Source organism: Xenopus laevis, chromosome 9_10S (genome assembly GCF_017654675.1).
Source record: "Xenopus laevis strain J_2021 chromosome 9_10S, Xenopus_laevis_v10.1, whole genome shotgun sequence".
NCBI classification, from domain to species: Eukaryota; Metazoa; Chordata; class Amphibia; order Anura; family Pipidae; genus Xenopus; species Xenopus laevis.
The window spans coordinates 59506725-59529533 of record NC_054388.1 but is presented as its reverse complement, the minus strand read 5'-3'; the positions used below and the strand labels follow the sequence as shown (position 1 = coordinate 59529533).

General features: G+C 41.3%; 1 protein-coding gene across 1 annotated transcript; it reads left to right on the top strand.

Annotated features, from left to right (window-relative positions):
- Positions 1-456: 456 nt before the first annotated feature.
- rnd3.S (Rho family GTPase 3 S homeolog) lies at positions 457-22052 on the top strand. Its single transcript, NM_001091085.1, is given in 5 exon segments — positions 457-737; positions 2299-2386; positions 17923-18032; positions 18384-18518; positions 19651-22052. Coding segments are annotated over 5 exon segments (735 nt in total). The 5' UTR covers positions 457-587; the 3' UTR covers positions 19903-22052.
- Positions 22053-22809: the final 757 nt, after the last annotated feature.

The following is a 22809-nucleotide window of genomic DNA, read 5'->3' as shown; positions in this document are numbered from 1 at the left end:
GAGGGCTGCTGTAAGATGCTATATACTGTATTAATAGGGCCTGTGGAGCTAGTTGGGTCCCAATTTTGACCTAACCATGCTTTAGTTAATGCCCCTTGCCTGGGCCGCTCAAGTGCAAAAGACAAAGGAATGGCGAGATTCTTTAAATTTACATCTCAGGTCCCACCTTCCCATGAGGCCAAACGAAAAACAAATCAGTATTTAGGAAAACAAAGCCATCTGCCTCAGCTGCCACCTCTTGCTTAGTACTGCAGAGCTCTAGCACTTCCGCCACTGTCCCCTAGATGGCGCATTGTCCGCACAGCCAAATGTTTGCAGCTCTTCCTTCCACTCGCCGCATGTTCCATACAAGGAGAAAGGGTGGGCGTGGCGGAGTCTCCTGTTACAGAAGACTAGGGCAGGGGGCGGGTCCGCTATAAAAGCTGTCAGTAGTCGCGTAACAAAGCTCAGTCATCTCGCCGCTGGATGTAGGAGGGTTCCTTGTTGTCGTTGGTGGATCAAGCTGCTCCGGGAGGTCTGTGCGTAGAGAATCTCGCTGCACCTTCGCGTCTCTGCTGATCAGAAAGGAAAGTTTCCTATACACATCAATGAAGGAAAGAAGAACGAGTCAGAAACTGGCCAGCAAATCAATGATGGATCCCAACCAGAATGTGAAATGTAAAATTGTGGTGGTGGGGGACAGCCAGTGTGGCAAAACTGCTCTGCTCCATGTCTTTGCCAAGGACTCCTTCCCAGAGGTACGTCCCTCAGGGGCCAACATAGGATTTGCATGGAGGGGGATTCTGCATTCCATCTAATATTACTAACGTGTAACTTTCTCATGGCTGCTGATATACCCACCAGCTGTACCCACTAGTTATACCCACTAGCTGTACCCACCAGTTATACCCACCAGCTGTACCCACCAGCTGTACCCACCAGTTATAACCACCAGCTGTACCCACTAGCTGTATCCACCAGTTGTACCCACCAGTTGTACCCACCAGTTGTACCCACCAGTTGTACCCACCAGTTGTACCCACCAGTTGTACCCACCAGTTGTACCCACCAGTTATGCTCACCAGCTGTACCCCCATGTGCAGCACTTGCAGCAGAGCACACTTTCGCTTACAGACCATCTTTCTCACTCTCAGTATCATGTGGCCCTTCAGCTCTTTGTATTGGTGGATTGGGCAGGGGTGTCCAGCTGTGGCCCTTAAACTGTTAGTGTTCAAGTGACTGCAGGTTAGCCATGTATTTTTCCTGTTCATGTTTGGAACCTGCACACAGCTGGAGGACCATAGGCTGATCATCCCTTCTTTCTTTACTCTACATTGTATTTTTACCAGCCATGGAAACAGCCTACAAAAATTGGTCTATTAAGTGTAGCCAGTGGGACTGCTGTTCAGCACCATTGGCTGGTTGAAGATGGTATTGCAAGTGCAACGTCTCAGCTATTGGCTGATTCTGACGTTTAAGAGACTTGTCCACCTGTAAACCCCCCCACCTTCCTTAACACACAACTGTCCCTGGTGGCACTCCTGAGGATTTACTAGAAGGCAGACAGTCATTAAACAGGCCATAAATTAACCCCCCAACCATCTGCCAGCTTGTTCTGCTGGGCATATTTAAATCTAAATGTGCCTGCTGGGTAGAGTGAGCGCACAAGCTCTGTGGGGCAGGGAATCCCCACTATTGTCTGTGTTAGATATACAAGTTTGGATCTGGATTGTGTTACAATATTTGGTGGTGGGTGATTTCCTATTATGCCACAACACTGAGTGTGGGTTCCTAGGCTGCTGTTTGGGCCAATATTGCCATAATGTTCTCTTGTACTCCCATTGATATGTAATATATATTCCAGGATTCCCTATCAGCCTATATCTCTAGGTAAATTTGCGAAATCCTAGTATTCCTAGAATGTCTGCAATATTGTATCCACAGAATAACTGCAACTCTAACTGTTCCTACTGGGTGTTATAGTTCCACCCCAGGCCTCAGGCTGTACAGCCTTTTACTAATCAACAAGGGGGAACTGCATTATCTGAAGGTCCACTGGCCTCTCTTCCAAATCTAGGATGTATGACTGGCAATAACTCTGCTTCCCAGGAATACATTTCCTCACAATAGCCAATTGGATGGACAAACAACCCCTCAATGCTGGTGCCCTCCCATCTGCCAGTCAGTCTACCCCTCCACCACCCCCAAGCAGGGAGGACAAAACACTGGGAATATTTTGTGTGTGTTCATGCTGCCTTTGCAATGATCTGGGCTAATGATCTGGGCTAATGAAATGCATTTTCTTTTCTTCCTGTTCAGAACTATGTCCCCACTGTATTTGAGAATTACACGGCCAGTTTTGAAATTGACACGCAGAGGATAGAACTGAGTCTCTGGGATACATCTGGTAAGCAGCAATATCCCTTTTTTAAATAAACATCCTGCTGTTGGGTGCCTTGGAGTGATTGACTGGCTTTTGCATCTGTTTAATTTATGTTTACCGCCAATGCATTGTTGAAATTCCCTTGTGTACAGTGTTCTAGTTGCGGGCAGTGAGCCATTTGGTCCTACCTGGGTCTATTTGGCATTTAGCTTGTTTCTGTCTGTTATGTAAAGCTTGCATTAATCTGCAGTTGCTTAAACAATTTCTTGTTGGGGCAGGCAGTAACAGTATTTGTTATTATATCTTATCAAAGTTTTGTTGTCAAAACTCTTCTAGGTGGGGGAGGGTTCCGTTTATAAAAGAAACAGCCATCATAGACCAGGATCCCCTGAGAGACATTGGTCTGAGTAGTCCTTATTCTGCAGTGTAGATTTGGGAAACACTCACAACAGCAGGATAACTGCAGTTAAGCTTTTATTGTGTATCCGCACCTTGCAGTTATCCTGCTGTTGTGAGTGTTTCCCAAATCTACACTATAGTGATACTACAAAGGATGTTAGTGACGGAGCATCCAGGGAACCACCACTAAAACTACCATATACGAAAACAGAGGCTTATCTGTGTAACTCTGCTTCATGAGTCCTTATTCTGTGTTATTATTGATTTATACACTTTTCCATTACTGTACACGCTAGCCCACAGCTGCAACCTCTACCCCTGGCTCACTTGCCTTTTTATATACAATAGCCCAAAAGTTCCGGCTCTTTTCCCACTTTATTCTACACACGTCTCCACATTTACAACCCTTTCCCAGAGAGGAGAGACATGAATGGGGCCAGCAGAGTTTCTTTACTCCCCACATGGCCTGGACCAAAATGCAGTTGCTGTGTTGGAATCTAGAAATAGAAAATAATTGCAGTCTTTGATGTGAATGATCCTCATAGGCCAGGAATGAGAAGCCGCAGATTGTGGTTTCACGTGCAGGTGTTCAGAGTAATGGATCTGGATGGAGGCACTGAGCTGGCTAATAACTGCTGTTAGCATGGAATATTCAGCTTTGATATGATACATTCATTATTAATGCACAGCAACGGATATGTGCCATTAGATCCTATGCCCCAAGGTCACATTGAGCCTAAAACAGTTTTGTAATGAGGCCTCAGCACCTCTAGGCAAGCGCTTTCTACAGTAAAGATCAACATAAACATTCTTGTCACCGAGCACTCGCTCTGCCAATAGATAACATTACAGAGGGGTCTCAGTTCCAATCTGTCAACCCAAACTCTATTTAAAATGAGCCTTAACCATCTGTCTGTTGCATGACATCTGTATAGGGGCAAATATACTGGGAGAGAGCATTTTCTTCCCCTTGGGGTATCCCATGCCTCATTTAAATTGGCTCCTGATGAGATTGATTGTAATTTTTTTAGACTTTGGATTGTAAACTCCACTAGTGAAGGGACTGATGTGCTTAATAAGCAATACTCTGCTGCTTAATCATGTTGGGCTGTATAAAGAATGATGAATAATCTGGGGGTGCTTGGGAAGAGCTGGTAAGTCAGTGGGCAGTGGGTGGATGCCATGGGCTGGGCTGAAGTGCAAAATTGGAAATTAGGTTTGCACCTATTATATTGGACCCAGGAACAACCCTCTTTTCTAGTGTTCTTGCTTTTAACTAGGCTTGTGGTATCTGCAATTGTTTCCCTTGAGAAGGATGAGAGTAGTACTTCTACAGCAATTGGATAGTTAAAGGGGAATTATCGCAAAAATGAAAATTTAATATAAACTTCCTCATACTGAAGTAAGAAACTTTCTAAATACAATCAATTAAATATTCTGCATTGTTTCTGAAATAATTAAGTTTATATTCACTATTCCTCTCTTAGCATCTGTTTCTCTTCATTCTGTCTTCATGAAGCAGTTGGGTGTCAGATGAATAATCCAATATATCTTATAGGGGGGGGGGGGGGTTCGTTCCTAGCAGATGAATTAGAGCTCACTCAAATAACTGATTCTTGTACAAACAAAATCGAACAAAACAACTGCCTTTTGCACAAATCCTGCATGTAGAGAGACCTAATGTCTGGTGATTTTAATAGAGTGAGCTCTATCACATCTTCTAGGCAAAATGAGCCCCCCTATAAGATATATTAGATCTAACTGTTAATGATTATCTGACACCCAACTGCTGCATCAAGACAGAATGAAGAGAAACAGATGCTGAGAGAGGAATAGTGAAGATACACTTGATTATTTCAAAAACTATGCAGAATATTTAATTGATTGTATTCAGAAAGGTTCTTATTTCAATATGTTGAAGTTAATATTACATTTTCATTGTTGACTATAGTTCCCCTTTAATAAGTGCATAAACTGAAGGACTGTGTCAAGCCTCCCCAATATAGTTTTATAAAGCATGGCCAACTTCTGTTGAACTACAACTACCAGCATCCACTGAAGGTGTTGGTAATACCGTGACGGACAGAGGTGATATAATCAGCTGTACTCCTGACACCTTACCTTAATATACACAATGTTGCCCTTCTGTAGGGGGCCAGTGGAACTACTTTACTTTTCCTTCTGCATGCAGTTCCTACTGTGCGGCTTTGCTATAAAGCTGGAATTTAGATTTTATTTTCAGTTCATTGTATTTCCATAACTTCATGGCTCGTTTACTGGAACATTTATTCACTGTTGCGACTGCCATATCCGATGACCAGTCTGCTCGAGCTCTGGGCCCTATTTGGCACTTAGGCTTTGGAAGGAATGTTGTTTAAATATTGCAGGCTCCTATATAAATTCCTGACATTCTTCTCTTCTGGGGTCTTGGGTGTGCTGGGTCTGCTGATTGTGTGACTGCAACATGAGGGTGCTGTGTGGCTTGCTCTCCATTCAGCGGAATGGCTGGCTCTGTTAACTTATTATTAACCAGGGACCCTACCACCCTGAGCTGTTGGCATGCCTTTATGCTGAAAATATGTACAGGTATGGGATCCATTATCCGGAAACCCGTTATCCAGAAAACAGGATCGCTTCCATTTTATCAAAATGATTTTCTTTTTCTCTGCCATAATAAATACCTTGTACTTGATCCAAACTAATATAAAATGAATCCTTATTGGAAGCAAAATAAGCCTTATGGGTTTATTTAAAGTTTACATGATTTTCTAGTAGACTTAAGGTATGAAGATCCAAATTACAGAAATATCAGTTATCCGGAAAACCCCAGGCCCTGAGCATTCAGGATAACAGGTCCCATACCTGTGTAAAAGCACAGAAATTATATTGATACTTAGAATTGGGATGAACTGCAGAATTGGTACTATTGCTGTGTCTGTGCTCATGGAAATACTAGCCTGGCCGCCTCGGGCATTTATTTGCCTTTCTTGTGTGAAATGTGTGTAGTTCTGATCTTTTCTGCTCAGAGACGGCTGTTGTGTACACACCTGTGGCATGGAACAAAAACATGTAGTAACTGTAATTTTGTTCTTGAGAATGTATGAGAAACAAACCATACTTTCGTGGATGTGGGGTTGTTTGTCTTTGGTTCAACAAGCAGAAACAAAGGAAAAGCAAAGTCAGTTGCAATAAGAAAGTATACCATGTAAGTTTGTTCCTCCTTAAATAAACATTAAGAGAATTCTATTAGTGCCACCTTAACCCCACAGTGACGTGGGTTTTGTCACTTCCCACAGTGTTAAAAGATCGGTACAAGAAAGAGAGCCGGACTAACGGAACTAGAGTAGCCTTGCCAGGAAAGTACTGATGACAAATGTCAGGACAGACCTTTGATTGCTTGACAGGGAATCAGGAAGGGGGGTCTGTGTGTATCCTGCTGTTCTAAGGGTATCCTGGTTACATCTCCATGCTCTTGTAAGCTGATCCCAGGGGGCACAAGGGTGGGAGTAGGAAGAAGGAGTGGGAAAAAGGATATATATTTGTATTTGGATAGCACTCCTTGAGGGCAAAGCACTATACAGCAAAACAATAAATTAGTATTGACAAACAATATTGCTGTGGGAGAAACCTGTACTGCAGTTACTACTGGTGGTAACTGCATTCACAGAATAACATTAAACACCATTTTTTTAATGAATATTCAGTGGAAAGTTGCTTAGAATGACATCATCGTTTCACTTTGCCAACTGCTTCATTTTAGTAAAGGTCCCCTTTAAACATACAATATTCACAAAATATACAATATTTATGGGACTTACTGTCAATAGAAAGGTGTAAGTTCTTGTCAGCTGTACCTTCCCATGCTTTAGTTGAAGCCCCATAGGGGATTACTGAACCCATGATCTGTGCCTGTGTAGTTCAGATTTAGTGCACATTTTCTAGAATTGCACCTACTACTGTATTTGTGACCACTCTTTCAATTCTGAGATTTCCCAGCTGGCAGGAGTGGTTTGGGGTAGCACTGATCAACACATATATGCTGAGAAGGCCATTTTTTTCTCATAATGCAACAAATGCTACCTGTGACATTTCCCAAAATAGAATTCTATAACTCTTTTATATAGGGCAAATCTTAGACCTTCTGCTCTCCTGCTGTTTAGCTACAGTTCCGAGCATCCCCCAACAGCCAGACCATTGTGTTTGTAAACAAAACCAAGTATTTAGTTGTTTGACATGAGCAAACTGTACAGGGAGTCTCCCATTCTGTTCTGCCTCCCTCCATCCATCTATTAGACTGGATGCTAATAAAAAGCACATGTTGGCTGGCTGATTGCTAAGTAGGTTGGGGGCACGGTGCAAATTGCTCCGGTGGTATCCCCCTGAGTGCATTACTATTCAGCCATGTGTTTTATGTGTCTGGTTGTTATAGCAGTGCTATATGTATGTAAATGAGTGCAAGGCCAACAGGCTAGAGAATCGATGCATCATCTACAGCCAGGCCTTACGCTACAACCGGATCTGTTCTGACACCTCAGAAAGGGATCAGCACCTTGAAACCCTCAGAAAAGATTTCATTGACAGAGGCTACAACCCAAGGGTCATAGACCACAACATACACAGAGCCACCAAAGTCTCTAGAAGCCAACTACTGAAATACAAACAAAAAAGAGATACAGATCGGGTACCACTTGTTACGACCTACAACCCACAGCTAAAGGCCCTTAGAAAAATAGCCAGAGAGTTACAAGGCACACTAGAAAAAGACAACAGACAACATACTATATTTCCTGATCCACCTCTTCTGGCATTTAGACAACCTCCAAACCTAAGGAAACTCCTTATTAGAAGCTCACTTTCAGGACCCACGAACAATGGGACCCACCCATGTGGAAGAAAGAGATGTAAGACATGCCCACACATCCTCTCCACAGACAGAGTACAAATTCCTGGCACAATAGAGGAATACTACATGCACGGCCACTACACCTGCTCATCCAGCAATGTGGTTTATGCAATAACATGCACAAAATGCCCCACAAGAGGCATTTACATTGGAGAAACTGGACAAAGCCTCAGAAAAAGAACCAATCACCACAGGTTCACAATAAACAATAAATAATTGGACACACCAGTAGGTGAACATTTTAATAGCCCCAACCACAGTCTGGGAGACTTTCAAATTTCTGTCATCAAAGGCAATTTCAAAACAGAAAATGAACGCAAAGTATGGGAATACAAACTTATGCAAATCTTCAGGAGTCTGGAGACAGGACTAAATTTAGGCCATGGATTCATGGCAAATTACCAAGACTAGCAACAAACACATTCATTTTTTCTGTTGAGACAACAAACTACTATGGGAATCTGTTATCTATTTCACACTGTAGGACTAATTTGTGCCTAGTCTGGACTACTTTGCATAACCCACCTCTCTGTAAATCTGTCCCTGCTTGTAACACAAATTATTCTTATGTGTTGTTTCTCCTTTTGTCCCTCACAGTCTTCTTTGTAAACAAAATGCTGTATATATGTCAGTGCCAACAGAGCTTCATTGTAATCAGCTTTGAAGAAGGAACTGTAATGTTCTGAAAGCTTGCTGTGATTATCATCTTAGTTAGCCAATAAAGGTATCACCTTTACACCACTTTTGTTATGTTTCATATCAAAAGCTCTTCCCTATAACTGCTTCTACAGTAAAACTTTTCTCACCAGACTCACACATTGAAACAATCTATTGCACAACAGCCAGTGTCACCAGTAGCTCTTTAAAAGGCCTGGTTTTATGTGTAACTCAGCAAGTGTGTAAAAAATTGAACATTAATCCATGGCTCTGGGGCGTGCATGGTCACTCAAGAAAAATTGACCGTCACTAGAGCAGGAGTGATATTGTCGAAAGCCTTTTTGTTGATGCAGTCCTGCGATCTGACCGTCTGTATGGCCTCCACCATGATCCAATCATGGGCACTAAGGCCCATGATTGGATCAGCCCAATATCACCCACCTCAATGTGGGCATGTTGCCAAACAAGCGGATCTCCTTGTGTGTGGCCACCTTTATGCTATGTGACACAGTCCTCCTTCTAATTATCCGGCAGAAAACATGGGTGCGGGTGACTCTGGTTGGTTGTCTTCTGTTTTAAATGGCAAGAAACACTATAAATGACTGTAGTTCTCATCTACCTCCCAGTTATATCTGCTTTAACACTACAGTGCTCTTGATTGATGGACCTGAAAAGGGCAGTGCTTACTCCAAAAGTAATGGCATATGACACAGGTTGGGGTATTAATGGTTTTGCCTGGAGTAGCCGAAATGCACATATGGTCAATTTATTCGCTGTCTATCTTTGCTTTGTTATTGTTATATTAGAAATCTCAGTTAGTTTCACTTTGTAGGACTTGTTAATTTTTGTTGCAGAAATGTTGATTCAGTACAAATACATAAGCAAGAAGAGAACAGACTAAATAATATTAAAATTAGGCTGGAAAACTGGAAACCCTCCCATGCACATGGCTAACTTTACAGTGTAGAAACCTGCTTTCAAGCATTATCCCCCCCCTCCCCACACGCAGGTTTCTTTAAATTATAATTGCTGCTAAGTATGCAACCCACACAGATTCCACAATAGCAGAGTTCACCGTGAGAAAAAGCTGGAGGGGCCCCTGGATTCTCATCTTTAATTTCTCAGGAGTGAAACTTCAACATTTCCCCCACCTTTATTTTTTTTGAAGCCTCTACAATTTCACTCTGTAGGGCAGCTCCTCGCTCTGAATGGTTTGCTTCTGTAAGGAAGAGAATAGCATTCCTAATAACACAAGTTCTGACGCCTGCCATTAGGGAGAGGCCATTGTACTACAGCACAGAGACAAGGGGATCTTTTATTCTAGTGCACCAATATGAAGTATCTAGCTATGGTCAGATAAGATCTGTGCTGTGTTTTAAAGATTTCAAGAATCTCTGCCATAAAGCAGGGCACAACAGCTGTCTTATGAGAGTCTTGCAACTGTACCGATGCACTCTGCTATGCAGGCACAGAATACCTACTGATTGCAAAATGTAACAAAATTCCCTTTTCCCATCACTGTTCTATATTATTAACATTCTACTTTGTTTGATGGTAGTTTCCTTTGTAAGCGGAATCCACTGGAATGTTATTAATGTGGCTAAAATGGTTTCCAGTAATGTATTCAATGCTAAAGCTCAGTATATAGAATCCAGCCTTTGCTTTTTTGTGTTGTTTGAGAAACCATTTTTTAATCTTTCCCAGTAAACATTTCATCAAGCGCCTGCAAATTTGTTTGTGGAGGACTACAAACAGTGCTGTCTGCCCCCCCCCTTTTTTTATTCTAATGTACAACCAAATGCACTTTTATACATGAAAGGACATTAAGTTTTAATTAAAAATTGCAGCCATCCCCCTGTTGTGGTGAAGCTACCCTTTGTGCTGTCCATGTAAAGCTTTTAAGCGAAGCATTGAAATGATTAGGAACATCAGCCAAATATTTTAGAATCGTTGGCCGGGTTCCCAAATTGGATTGCACAACCTGATCTGCTAGGACATGTTAAGGAGACTGGTTTCAGAAGGAGAGAAAGTTTGCAAATGGCTGTTGTTTATAGGGAGTGATTCATTGTCACAATGGCATGAGGAGAAACTTACTCCCTTGTTTGTGTAAGATTCCCGGCAAAGGCAGTATTTTAGTAAGAAATAGTGATGGACCAATCTAACCTGTTTATGTTTGCTGAAAATGTGCGAAATGGTGAAAAATTTGACAAATGCGTTGAAGTCTGAGGGCAACATTTTTTTTTATTTTATTTTTTTAGTCTATGGGCGTTCTTAGTGAAATCTGGGGAAAGATTTTGCTCATCACTAGTAATGAAGGAACAAAGAACCTTGCATATTTTTTTCAATGGGTCTTGGGATTTAATATTCAGATGGATAGCAAAGGCCCTTTACTTTATTGTATTAAATCAGGGGTCCCCAACCTTTTTTTACCCATGAGCCATATTCAAATGTAAAAAGAGTTGGGAGCAACACAAGCATGAAAAAGTCCCTTGGGTGCCAAATAAGGGCTGTGATTGGCTATTTGGTTGCCCCTATGTGGACTGGCAGCCTACAAGAGGCTCTATTTGACATTATACTTAGTTTTTATGCAATTAAAACTTGCTTTGAAGCTTGGAATTCAAAAATAAGAACCTGCTTTGAGGACCCTGAGAGCAACATCCAAGGGGTTGGAGAGCAACATGTTGCTCACGAGCTACTGGTTGGGGATCACTGTATTAAATTGTTACTTCTTGCACTTGTTAATGGGCCACTTGGTGGTGATCTCCAACCAGTGGCTCGTGAGCAATATGTTGCTCCCCAAACCATTGGATGTTGCTCACAGTGGCCTTAAAGCAGGTGCTTATTTTTTAATTTCTGCTTTGGAGGTATGTTTTGGTTGCATAAAAAACCTGTTAGTCCACATAAGCCAATCACAGCCATTCATAGCACCCACTGGAACTTTTTGCATGCTTGTGTTGCTCCCCAACTCTTTTTGAACTCATTTGAATGTGGCTCATGGTTAAAAAAAGGTTGGGGACCCCTGCCCTACACTATGGGGTTAACCAACTTAGAGTAGACCTATTCAGGCACTAGGGGCACATTCAGACATTGATCTGGTCAGGACTGAACTCACAGCAATAACCACTGAGCCACCCCATAAAAGACACATTTAATTCATAATCTACCATGTGTTTCCTTGAAGAAAAGGCAAAACGTGAACATGAAAACACTATTAAGTTTGAGAAACATGTGTCCAGGCTACTATTACTTTTGCTCAAAGAGAAGCAACAGGACTTTGCTTGAAGTTTCTACAGGTCCATGAAGTTCTGGCTGCAATGGACCATAATACAAGCCAATATAGTATAATTTCATGCCATTGCTTTCAGCATAGAATGTCAAATATGTTAAGAAGAAATATGAATAGAGAAGATCATATTGCACTGCCACAAAGTACTTTAGTACAGAGGAACCTGCAGAACTATAGCTGCCTTTCCCACGACTGTAAATGCATCTCCTCTAACACGCAGGCTTGAGTAGGGACAGGGTATGCTTTGTATCTCAATAGCCCATACCTTGGAGCAGAGGGTTACTAGCAGAACGGAGCTAGTTTGTCTTATTTGAATTGCTTCCTTTATTCTCCAAGATTCTTTCCTATTCATTAGGCCAATCAGGGCAAAAGGAAGGAACTCTGATTGTTTGAGGGAGAAGGATGTTGGCAAAAATAACTAAAATCAGATTTAGAACAGGAAAAACTGAGATTTGTTTTTGTTCAGGCCAATTTTAGGCCTTCAGTTAAATATTTTTTTTTCTAATTGTATCCAGGCACATCCTCCTTTGGTACTTTTACTCTCAATAAATATCTGAAAAGTTATTTAAAGGATGAAATTTGGGAACTTAGGCGCCTATAATATATATTAGCTAAGGAGGTAGGCTAAAATGGCAGAAATTGCCAGCAATTGTCCAATTGAAACATGGCCTTGGCATGTGTTGATAATGACTTGCAGAAAATGTCCTTGCATGGAAGAAGTATAAATCCTAAAAAATATCTGAAACGTGTCCTGTGATCCTTTCTAACTGCCCTTTAAAATAAGTCTGGCAAATATTTGACTAATCCTAGTGTTGAGCTAAAACTCTAAGCGTTCAACAGCTATAGGATAACAGTTATGACCTTTCTTAGTCACTCGTGGAACCTTGTGATCAGTCTGCCACCTTATGCCTATATGATCATGAAATCCTTACAATTTATAGGGAGTACATTATAATTTATAATACATTTGTAATAGTACTCAGAGTTCCCAGTATAAAGGTGGCCATACACAATAAGATCCGCTCGTTTGGCAAGGTCGCCAAACGAGCAGATCTTAACCTGATATGCCCACTAACGGTTGGGCAATATCGGATGAATCTGAACGATGGGCTTACAATACTATGAATGGGCTCAGACTACCGGGTCGCAGGACCGCATCAACTAGCCAATGTGGTCCTGCATCGTACAAAAAAATCAAACTTGACCGATCGCTATCTGGCCAATTTTTGGCCTGATATCGATCGTGAGGACCCGTCTGGAGCCCCCACACATGGGCAGATAAGATGCCGAATCAGAAGCTTTAATCTGCCCGTGAATGGCCACCGTAACTTTGCCTGCAACCCTGTGCCCTTTATATGGTTACAGAAGCCCTCAGGGAATTTTAATATTCTTATAAGTTACAGTAGGGGTACGTTGTCCCTTTTAATACACAAGTGACACTTTAACCATGTGCCTTTAAATGGTCACATAACTCCTAGGTAAAAACTTTACAGTAGTAGATATAAGTAGTATTACACAATATAGTTCTATTTTAAAATATCCCCCTTACTGGATCTTCAGGGCAAATACCTTCAGCTCTGGAATGTGCAATCATCTCTAACAATTTCCCTTCACTCTTTTATCTCACGAGGGTTACTGAGGAAATGTGTCAGATCAGAGATACTATAACCTGTTTCTTTACTTTGTAAGAGCTGGGAGTATAATTGCCTAATATAATATTCATAAAGCAGCACATGTCATTTCTGGTTCATACCAAAGCAATCCAATAATTATGAGTATCTTCACTTAGATAAGAGGAGTGGCGAGTGTTTTTTCTCTGTAGTATAGGAACCTCTCCCTGCTAGAGTATTTCTCTTTTCTTGAGGGAGAACTAGAATGATCTAGATATTAAGGCTTTCCTTCTATGATGTACAGTAAGACTGAGTTCACCTTAAGTTGACGCCCTGATGAGCTCATACTATAAGATCATGCTTAGATGAGATGGAGTTATGCCACGCTGTCTATATGCAGATACCATTTTCATTCTAAGCAACTTTCCAATAGTTCAGTTTGTATTTAACTATGTACTGTCTGGCCCTTCCTGCTTTGTTTTAGTGGACTGTTGAAAAAATGCAGAAGAAGCCGCCCTTTATCTAGAATATCTGAACCCTGGGGTTCCTAAATATGTGTTTTGTTTTTTTTAGTTCCCATTTAAAGGCCTAACAACTCTATATGTAAAGCTGGCCATAGATGTAAAGATTTTTTAAAAGATCTAATTGTTATCGTGAGACCATGATTATCTTGAAATGATTGTTTAAATCAGGGGTGTCCAAACTGCAGCCCGAGGGCCACATGCGGCCCAGGATGGATATGAATGCGGCCCGTCTTGAAACTATGAGTTCCCAAGGAAACGTCATAATAATAATGTCTATTTAATATCCAGATGCCCCATATTCCAGTGTATAGCTCCATCTTGTTATCCAACTGGTATTGCAGTTCTTTTCTGTGTATTTTCTTTACTTTTACAAATCAAAAGTGTTTGTGTATTTCATGTGTGGCCCCCGGACAATTTTTCGTTTTCCAATGCGGCCCAGGGAAGCCAAAAAATTGGACACCTCTGGTTTAAATGTACGATGTGTCCATAAACTAAAGACCATTTCAGGCAATATTGCCAGCAAAACTAAAGAGTAGCTGCCTGCTTGGCCCTGCAGACAAAGATAGATTGCACTGGGACCGATAAAGATTTTTAAACCTGGCCGATCAATTTTCTGACAGATGTCGGCCGGAAAATCCTAGAAAAAGGAAACCGAATGCAGAATGGCATTGAAGGGAAACTAACGCTGAATATGATATTCTCTACATATTAATGTCTGAATCATCCCAGACAGGAAGGGCCGGCGTTTCCATAGGTGTTGCGCCGCTTGGCACTCGAGTTTTTATACTAGTTTCCATTCCATCAACACCTGTGTTGCACTTCACAGCTTGTAAAGCTGGGCTTCCTGGCACAGTACCTCCATCACTGCTGTTTCACGCCAATGAAAAGATTGTGCGTAGTGCCGCCTGTGTGCCAGCTTCGACTAACCTGGGAACTTTGTTGACTGTTGCGTCTGGAAAACATTTGCCCATTCCTGGAAAGTGTTAGCCAAGTCTCTCAGCCTTGCAGCTTATCGGAGTCTCTGCAAAACTGCCATCTGTTTGGGCCTGGCTGGCAGCTCAGTGAGTGCTGCTGTTCTGGATGCTATGTATACTATTGCATACCTGCCAACATTTTGGAAATAGAAAGAGGGACGAAAAGATTTGCTATATGCAGCATAGCAAATTTTTTCTGACCACACCCATTTTTGTGGTTACACCCCCTAATAACCTAAAATTTGTAAGGCTATGAACGTTTGAACACATTTATGTGGTTTTTATGTGTTCGTACAATTTTGCTAATGAAGTTGAATTGCACTTTAAGCTGAAAGTCACAGTTTCCCCAAGATACCTGCTTATCTTAAATTGTTAGAATCCTTTCTTGCTTATCTTAAATTGTTACAAACGTATCTGTGCACCTGCCAGGTTTCTGGGCTCTATTCCAAAAGCCAATTGAGTTAGAAACTTTGTATCTTTTTCTGGCTGTTCAGTGCAGGAGATCAAAGAGAAAGTCAGGCCATTTCAGTTGAGTTGTCAAAATCGGGACTGTCCAGAGAAAAAGGAATCACTGGCTGGCATTGATTAAATTGAAGAATAAAAAATACAGTATTTAAAAAAGAAAAATGTTCTGCCAGACTTCCAGAACCATTCTATATTTACACACCCATGGGTCTGTGCTAAGGAGGGCAAGGGAAGAGCAGACACCAGGCGTGACACTGTTCTGGCTAGGCTCTGTGTATGGATGAAGCGTCACTAATGAATGTTACACTGAATGCTCTTATATGGTGTGTCAGGCTGAACAGCAGTCATGACTCAAGCACCCAGGTATGCATGTTGGGAGTATCTGCCTATGGGTGAGGTCTGGGGAGATTCCACATGGTATTAATTCTTATACAAGCATAAATCTGCTTATAAACGGTCTCATGAACTAGTTCCCCTAGAATTCAGGCAGAACAAGGACACAGCCTTTGGAATGAACAGTCATTTGCCTTTACCCTGAAGCGCCACCTTCTCCGTTGAATTTGTTTAGTGCATACTTATGGACAGGCAGACTAAAGAATTGTTGTGGGTGCCAGCAGTTATTTAGTAGGCATAACGAGTGTGAAATAAGAAAATGCAGTTTAAAGGCTAAGGCTAGTGGTAGTTGCAGCTCAACCTCAATATAGTTTTTACTGTATACAAAATCAGACCAGAAGCCCGTTTCTGCTTGAGGCTGCAAGTGATAAATTCAGAGGGGCAAATTTACTAAAGGGCGAAGTGGCCGTAACTAGCGAAAATTCACCAGAAAAACAATCCGCAAGGACATCGCCAATTTATTAACAGGCGTAGTGGACAATTTGCTGGTGAAAGAGCTCAACGCTAATGAAGTTTCACTGCCTTTCGCAGGCGAATTTTCGCTAGGCGGGCGATTGCTGCTCCACAAATTCACCAAAATTTTAATTTTCCATTACGTTACTACTTTCGCCGGAGTCTGCTTCACCCGGTTATACCTGGCGAAGCGATAAGATGAAGCTACATCCTCCTCAATCTAATATATAAATAAATATATATTATTTTCTATAAAAGGTTATGCCACATTTGTTTTAGGGTGGGCTCATGTGTAGCGCAATAGTATCTCTTGTCTTTATTTTGCTTCCTTGGACATTTTTAATTAGTGGCTACTTCAAGCAATTTCACCAACATCACTAATAAAGACACATGTATGACATATATGTAACCTCCCTATTCAAATTGACCTAAGCATAAGTGTGTTAACGGAGTTTCGCTAGGCAGAAATGAATGCTCGCTATGAAATGCTCGTGCTGATGAATTCTCAACAGCATTCGTCTGGTGAAACGTAACTTCGCATTTTGATGAATTGGCATATGCACTACGAATTAACGTCTGACGAAGCGGCGCAAAGTGTGGTGTAGACTTCAGAGTCAAAAATTCACTCTTTAGAGAGTCACTAGCACATTCTCATAATGGATAACCCTTCTGACCTCTCCCCCCCCCCCCCAAAGTTATTGTATCTTGGCTTTAGTTAAAGGAAAGCTTTGCTTGTGGGGATAGGGCTTTGAGAAAACAGCTATTACATGATGTTTGGCGGTTCCTGCTGCCAGTATGTCTGCATAAGCAGTCTGGTTCCAATAATCCATGTTGTTATCAATGGCACTACAATCTATCCCAGATGTAGAATGAAGTAAGTGCTTGATACATGGAAGAAAAACATTCTGCATCCTCCACTGTGCAGAATGGGCAGTAATGGCTATTGCCACATGACAATGTCATTTGGAAATTTTCGTTTAAAGGCTTTCGCCACACACCATGTATAAGTACGGGTTCCTGTAGTTTATTCCCGCACTTCAGCCATGAGTAAGCTTGTTAAAAAAGAAAGGAATGCTACTATGGCCTCATTATTTGTTTATCCTAAATAGTCTTCTGTTTGACTAATAAGGATTTCTGCTTACTCCATGCATTTTTCCTAGATGGCTTCTTCATTGCCAAGGGGGGAATATAAATGTGTTTAGCAATAGTGAGCACAGTGTGGCTGCACTCCGGACCAGCTGTTTATTCCTTTTTTCCTTCTTTACTGCAAACACATAAATATTTGAAGTTTATATAACAAAATAGACTCATGAATTTGGCATCAGTAACTGCAGCTTTACACAAATAAGGAGCAAACATCCTTTTTTTTTTCTTTTTGGCTCAGACATTAAGAAAGAAAGCATTACAAACCCTGTATTATGAAAGAAACTTGATAAGGTTTGCAGGAGGGATAATGCTGTTGCACATGGAACTCATCTGTTACATATGCATGTTTAAAACTTGTATATTATATCCTTTTAAATGGTGCTCAGTTACAACAGCACCATTTTTGGCCCTTTTATGGGGGTTTAAATAGCAGTCACTTCAGCATCATCCAGGATTCAAAGTAAGGTGAAAGCATTGTAAGGGAACTGGAGAGCTGCAAGCGAGTAGTAATCTGGGCTGTGGGCAAAATTTTTACCTGTCCCACTTTGGACTTGCCAGCTTTTAAAGCTAAAGGAGGAAAAAAACACTTTACATGTATAGTGGCTCCTCTTAATGAAAGTGTATAAAGGCCCTCAAGATGTCTCACCAAAATGCGTTTGTGTGTGAATTGGGCCTGTGGTGGTTATTAACTGGTCATGTTGCCATAGTGGTTGATGTGAACAATGACTATTGTGTTTTTTTAATTTTTAGGGTCCCCTTATTATGACAACGTCCGACCTCTTAGCTACCCAGACTCTGATGCCGTCTTGATATGTTTCGATATCAGTCGCCCCGAAACACTCGACAGTGTCCTGAAAAAGGTGAGCTCTCTATCTCCCATTTGTTAAGAAATATCTGAACCGACTGGTTGGACACAATACAGTACGTGACAGAGAATGTTGCAGAATTCCTCTTTAGGGACAAGCAACATGGAACCTCCATTGTACCTCTAGCTCCAACCTGGCAGTTGGCAGTTTAGCTAGGGCTCAACTGCAACTCCTGGAATCCCACCAACCTTGTCATAGCTCAACAATAGGTTGTATTTTACTAATTCTAGCTTTATTTTACCAATGACCAGTAGACGTTCTGGCATGTGTAGGTGATTGCATGAGCAATGCATCCTTATGTATGCAAATTCTAATGCCCCCATGTGTTCATTCTTTTTCTTACAGTGGAAAGGTGAAATTCAGGAATTCTGCCCCAACACCAAAATGTTACTGGTTGGCTGCAAATCTGACCTCCGTACAGATCTAACCACATTAGTAGAACTATCTAACCACAGACAGACGCCAGTCTCCTATGATCAGGTAATGTCACATTCGGAAGTCTTGTTTGTTCCATATCATTTTTCACATCAGCTCCAGGGGAGCTTAACAGAGACAAATCAACCAAACAGACCCTGCAGGCCTGGACTGTTGGGTCTGCTGCATGGAAGTCAGTCCTTGTGGCGCCCGCTGCAAGTGAATGGCAAGTGGGTGGAGGGAAGGGTTTAAGGTACGGAGACCTGTGTGCTATGCCCACAAGTTCTTTATCACAAGGGGCCCGATGCATAGTAGTTACACTGCTGGAGATTACAACCTAATTCCCCTGTCGTATCCAAAGCATAAACAAAAAGATATCACATACGTTTCAGGTTCCCACCAGGAGCCCCTCTAATTCTGGGACCAGGTCGAAATCAATAGCATTTTGCCCCAGCCTAAAACCAGCTCTGTTTCCTATTTTTTTGCATGTGCACCTTTAGTGTGATCTAAACTAGAAGGCATTTATTGATGCTCAGTCAAGGCTTAAGGTGAATCCATTGTACAGTATCTTGGCTGAGGATACATTATATTGTAGCTAAATATAGCTAATTCTATGCCAATTACTGGGCTCCTTCAATCCTTAGATAGTAATTAAGATGTATCGTTATGTGTTATCTTAATCCTCCAGAGTCTCACATAAAGCCAGATTAGGATCATAGCCTGGTATTAGTGTGGCCCAATGTCCCCATCAGCTGTCAGGATTTGTAGTGATCATCAGACACATACTTCTTGAGCAGCCGCCTTTGGCTTTATATAACCTTAGTTAGAAAGCATCTCTGCAGTAGCTAACCTCTGTGCATATACATATAATTTGTGTGTATGTATGTGTGTGTGTATATATATATATATATATATGTATATGTGTGTGGATTTTTTCAATAAATCTTCATTTATTTTTTTTCACAAGTATTCCCATTGAGTCTGTATTATGTTATTGGGGCAGTCTGATTTGAGTGATGTATATTCTCAGTAAAGCACGGGGAAATATGTTGGTGCTGTGAAAGAATAACAATGATCTCCACAATTATTGTAGAGGTTCTGCTAAAGAAACTCTCATTTAAGAGCAGCAGTATGGCAGCTTCCAATGACAATCATCTGCTATCAACTAACCTCTAATTTTTTTCTCTTTTCCTTCCAGGGGGCAAACATGGCCAAGCAGATAGGAGCAGCCACATACATCGAATGCTCTGCGTTACAGTCGGAGAACAGCGTCAGAGACATTTTTCATGTAGCCACCCTGGCATGTGTGAACAAGACTAACAAAAATCTTAAAAGGAATAAAACTCAGAGAGCCACAAAGAGAATTTCGCACATGCCGAGCCGGCCAGAACTAAGCTCTGTGGCCACAGACTTGAGGAAGGATAAAGCAAAGAGCTGCAGCATCATGTGAAACCATTTTTTTGTTTTTTCATACTGACCGAGAAATATCCAGTCATCAGTGCAGTCTGAATGAAGGGAGCTGCCATTTAGTTCTGCATTCTGCTGGTGGTCAAGGGAAACCCCTTGTGTTTGGTACTTTTAGGATTCAGCATGTTGACCGAGGAAGGAAACCGTTTAGCTGTTTCTGAAATGTTACATGGAAAATATGCCAAAAAAAACAAAAAGGAAGAGGAATGTATAGGAGAAAAGGGAGAGTAATCATATCGAAACAACCAAACCTTTCAGCTGGATTTCCCTGTGCTGTCCAATCACCAGCCAATATTCTAGCGCACGTTATCTTCGTATGAGGATACTAATGAAACTGCACTTTGGGATGGCGTCATTTGGCTTCAAGTGTATATTGAAACTTTGCATAGCTTACTATCTACTCTAACAGAATTAAAGAGAGCTGGGGAACCCCTATCATTGCATGAAGGCTAGGGCTCCAATCAAAAGGGGGAAAAATAAGTCATTCAGGGATGTCCATATTGCCTTCAGCTGTCGGTGGCAGCTAACGACAGCCCGCGGTTGGGCACCCCTGATGTAAATACAAAGTTGTTAAACAACATTAAATATGTCCTTTGTGTTCTTATCAACCTTTATTTTTACAAAGGTGACCCGTGGATGCTGGAGGACCAGAGCAAATTCTGTACCCTATACTGGCCCCGGTGATGCAGAAAAGTGATTGAATGTATAGGAAAACTCCCACAATGCTCTGCAACTCTTACAATTCATTTCCAGCATAAACTGTGTGTAAGGAAGCCGGCCTCTGGCTTAACCCTTTCCTGTTTTCACAGAATATGGTACTTTTTTTTTCTTAGGGTTTTGATTTTTTTATTTTAAAAGATATTAGGTTAAACTCCATAGACCATGCAAGGTTGTTTCCAAGTTTCATAAAGTGTAGGTGCTAGATAGGACTAGTGATCATCCAACATTAGAGCCAGTGACATGCAGTATTGACGATCCCAGAGAGCACTGAGTGGGACCTTTGGATAGAAACACATAGGAAATACTTCATTGTTTTCTCTGAGAACGACAGTGTAAATTACATTAGTGCTTATTGAGGGTTGACATGGCAACTGTCCGCCTTGTGAATAACCTCCCCATCCTTTGTGATTATAGGGTCAGTATAGACTTCAGATATGCAGAGGACTACCCCTGTTGGCATTGTCTTATGGTATTATGGGCATCAATGGCCGATTTCACCTGGTCTTTCCCTCACAGTTATGCCAAATCATGCAAAGGAGTTCTAGGGGAAAAAAGGAAAGCGGTGGCCACCCATTTTGAGACAATGGCAGCTTAAGGCTGACTATGCACATGCACCTTCATAGACTGGGGTGGCTGAGGGAAAAGCAAAAGGACAATGATTACAAAAAATTAAGGTATAAGCCCCCCTAATGGTAACAATATCCTGATGACTATGCCTTAACCAACTCATAGCAGTAATCGCATTTATTATGCAAGGGACTCTATTAGACTAATCCTCCCACGTGAGTTGCATGTCATTCCCCTAAACCTGTTGTTTACAATTAGCAACTGTGCTAGAGTGTTTTCAGGAACGTATTTTTTTCTGTGTGTGTTTTAACCCATTCTAGGCCAAATAAACTCCTTTTGTAGTGGGCCACCCGGATCTCACCAGCACCTGATGGGTTGAAAGGATTTTGGCTATTACATATCTTGCTAAGTGGCTTGCTTGGGGCAAGCATTCTGTCCAGCAAATGCTTCATTTTTGAAGCTCTAATCTTTTTTTTTTTTTTCTCCCCCGTATTCAAATTTTGGGGAAATTGGGCGATATTGAGTCAACGCAACCTGTTTTCTGTATCGTGAGCATTTTGTCCTATGTCCGAAAGAAGTCCTGTTACGCCAATACAGATATATACCACTGCAATATGCTTTCCCATAATGCAACTATGTGCTTTCAGCAGATTCTGACCAATAGCTGCTGTGCTCTATTTTTTATTTTGTATACTTATATTGTAACAACGGAATAAGTTATATCTGTCTTAAAGCTGAACATCATTACTTTTTTTTTGTCAGTCACTTTGTATGTATGTTTTTTGTAAATGTCCCTGCTGTATTTATTAAACTTTTTTTTTCTTTAATAAAAGCTTAATTAAGGTTGACAAGCATCTGTCTTTTAATGCACAAATTCTTTGTACCAGCAAAGATTCCTAATTTTTTTCAGATCTGCAATTTTGTTACTGCCCCACTAGCTTCTTGTAAGGGGTCCATAACAGAACAGGAGGTCTAGAGGAGGTGAAAACAGATGCTCATAATAGCTTCCAACTTTTGAGCTTTGGGGGTCGTCTGACAAACAGTCTGTACCCCTAGACTGCACAGAGAACAGTCTTTCTTTCACCAGTCCACAAAATGTTGCACTATTTCTCTTTAGGCCAGTCAATGTGTTCTTTGGCAAATTGTAACCTCTTAAGCACATCTTTTTTTCAACAATGGGACTTTGCAGGGGCTTCTTGCCGATAGCAAGACTTCACACAGGCGTCTTCTAATTGTAACAGTACTCAAACACATCACTGAATATTTGTATTATATAACGTTGTGTTCAGGAACTGGATCACTTTAGTGTCTGCAGCTGGAGGACAATGTAATGTACTGCAGTTTATGCGGGTTTCTTGCTCCTTCAATATGTTCCCTTTTGAGAACATCCTCCCTGAGACTTGCCAGTACATTCCGCACTTTCTGTGAATTGAATGTAATCTGCCACACTGTGTATTTGTTTTAAGAACTAGAACAACAATCCCCAATATGATGCTCTCTGGCCCTTTGGACGTTGCTTTTAGTGGCCTCAAACAGTTGCTTGTTTTTTTGAATTCCTGAATTGAAGGCAAGTTTTAGTTGCTGTTGTATGCTGCAAGTTCCC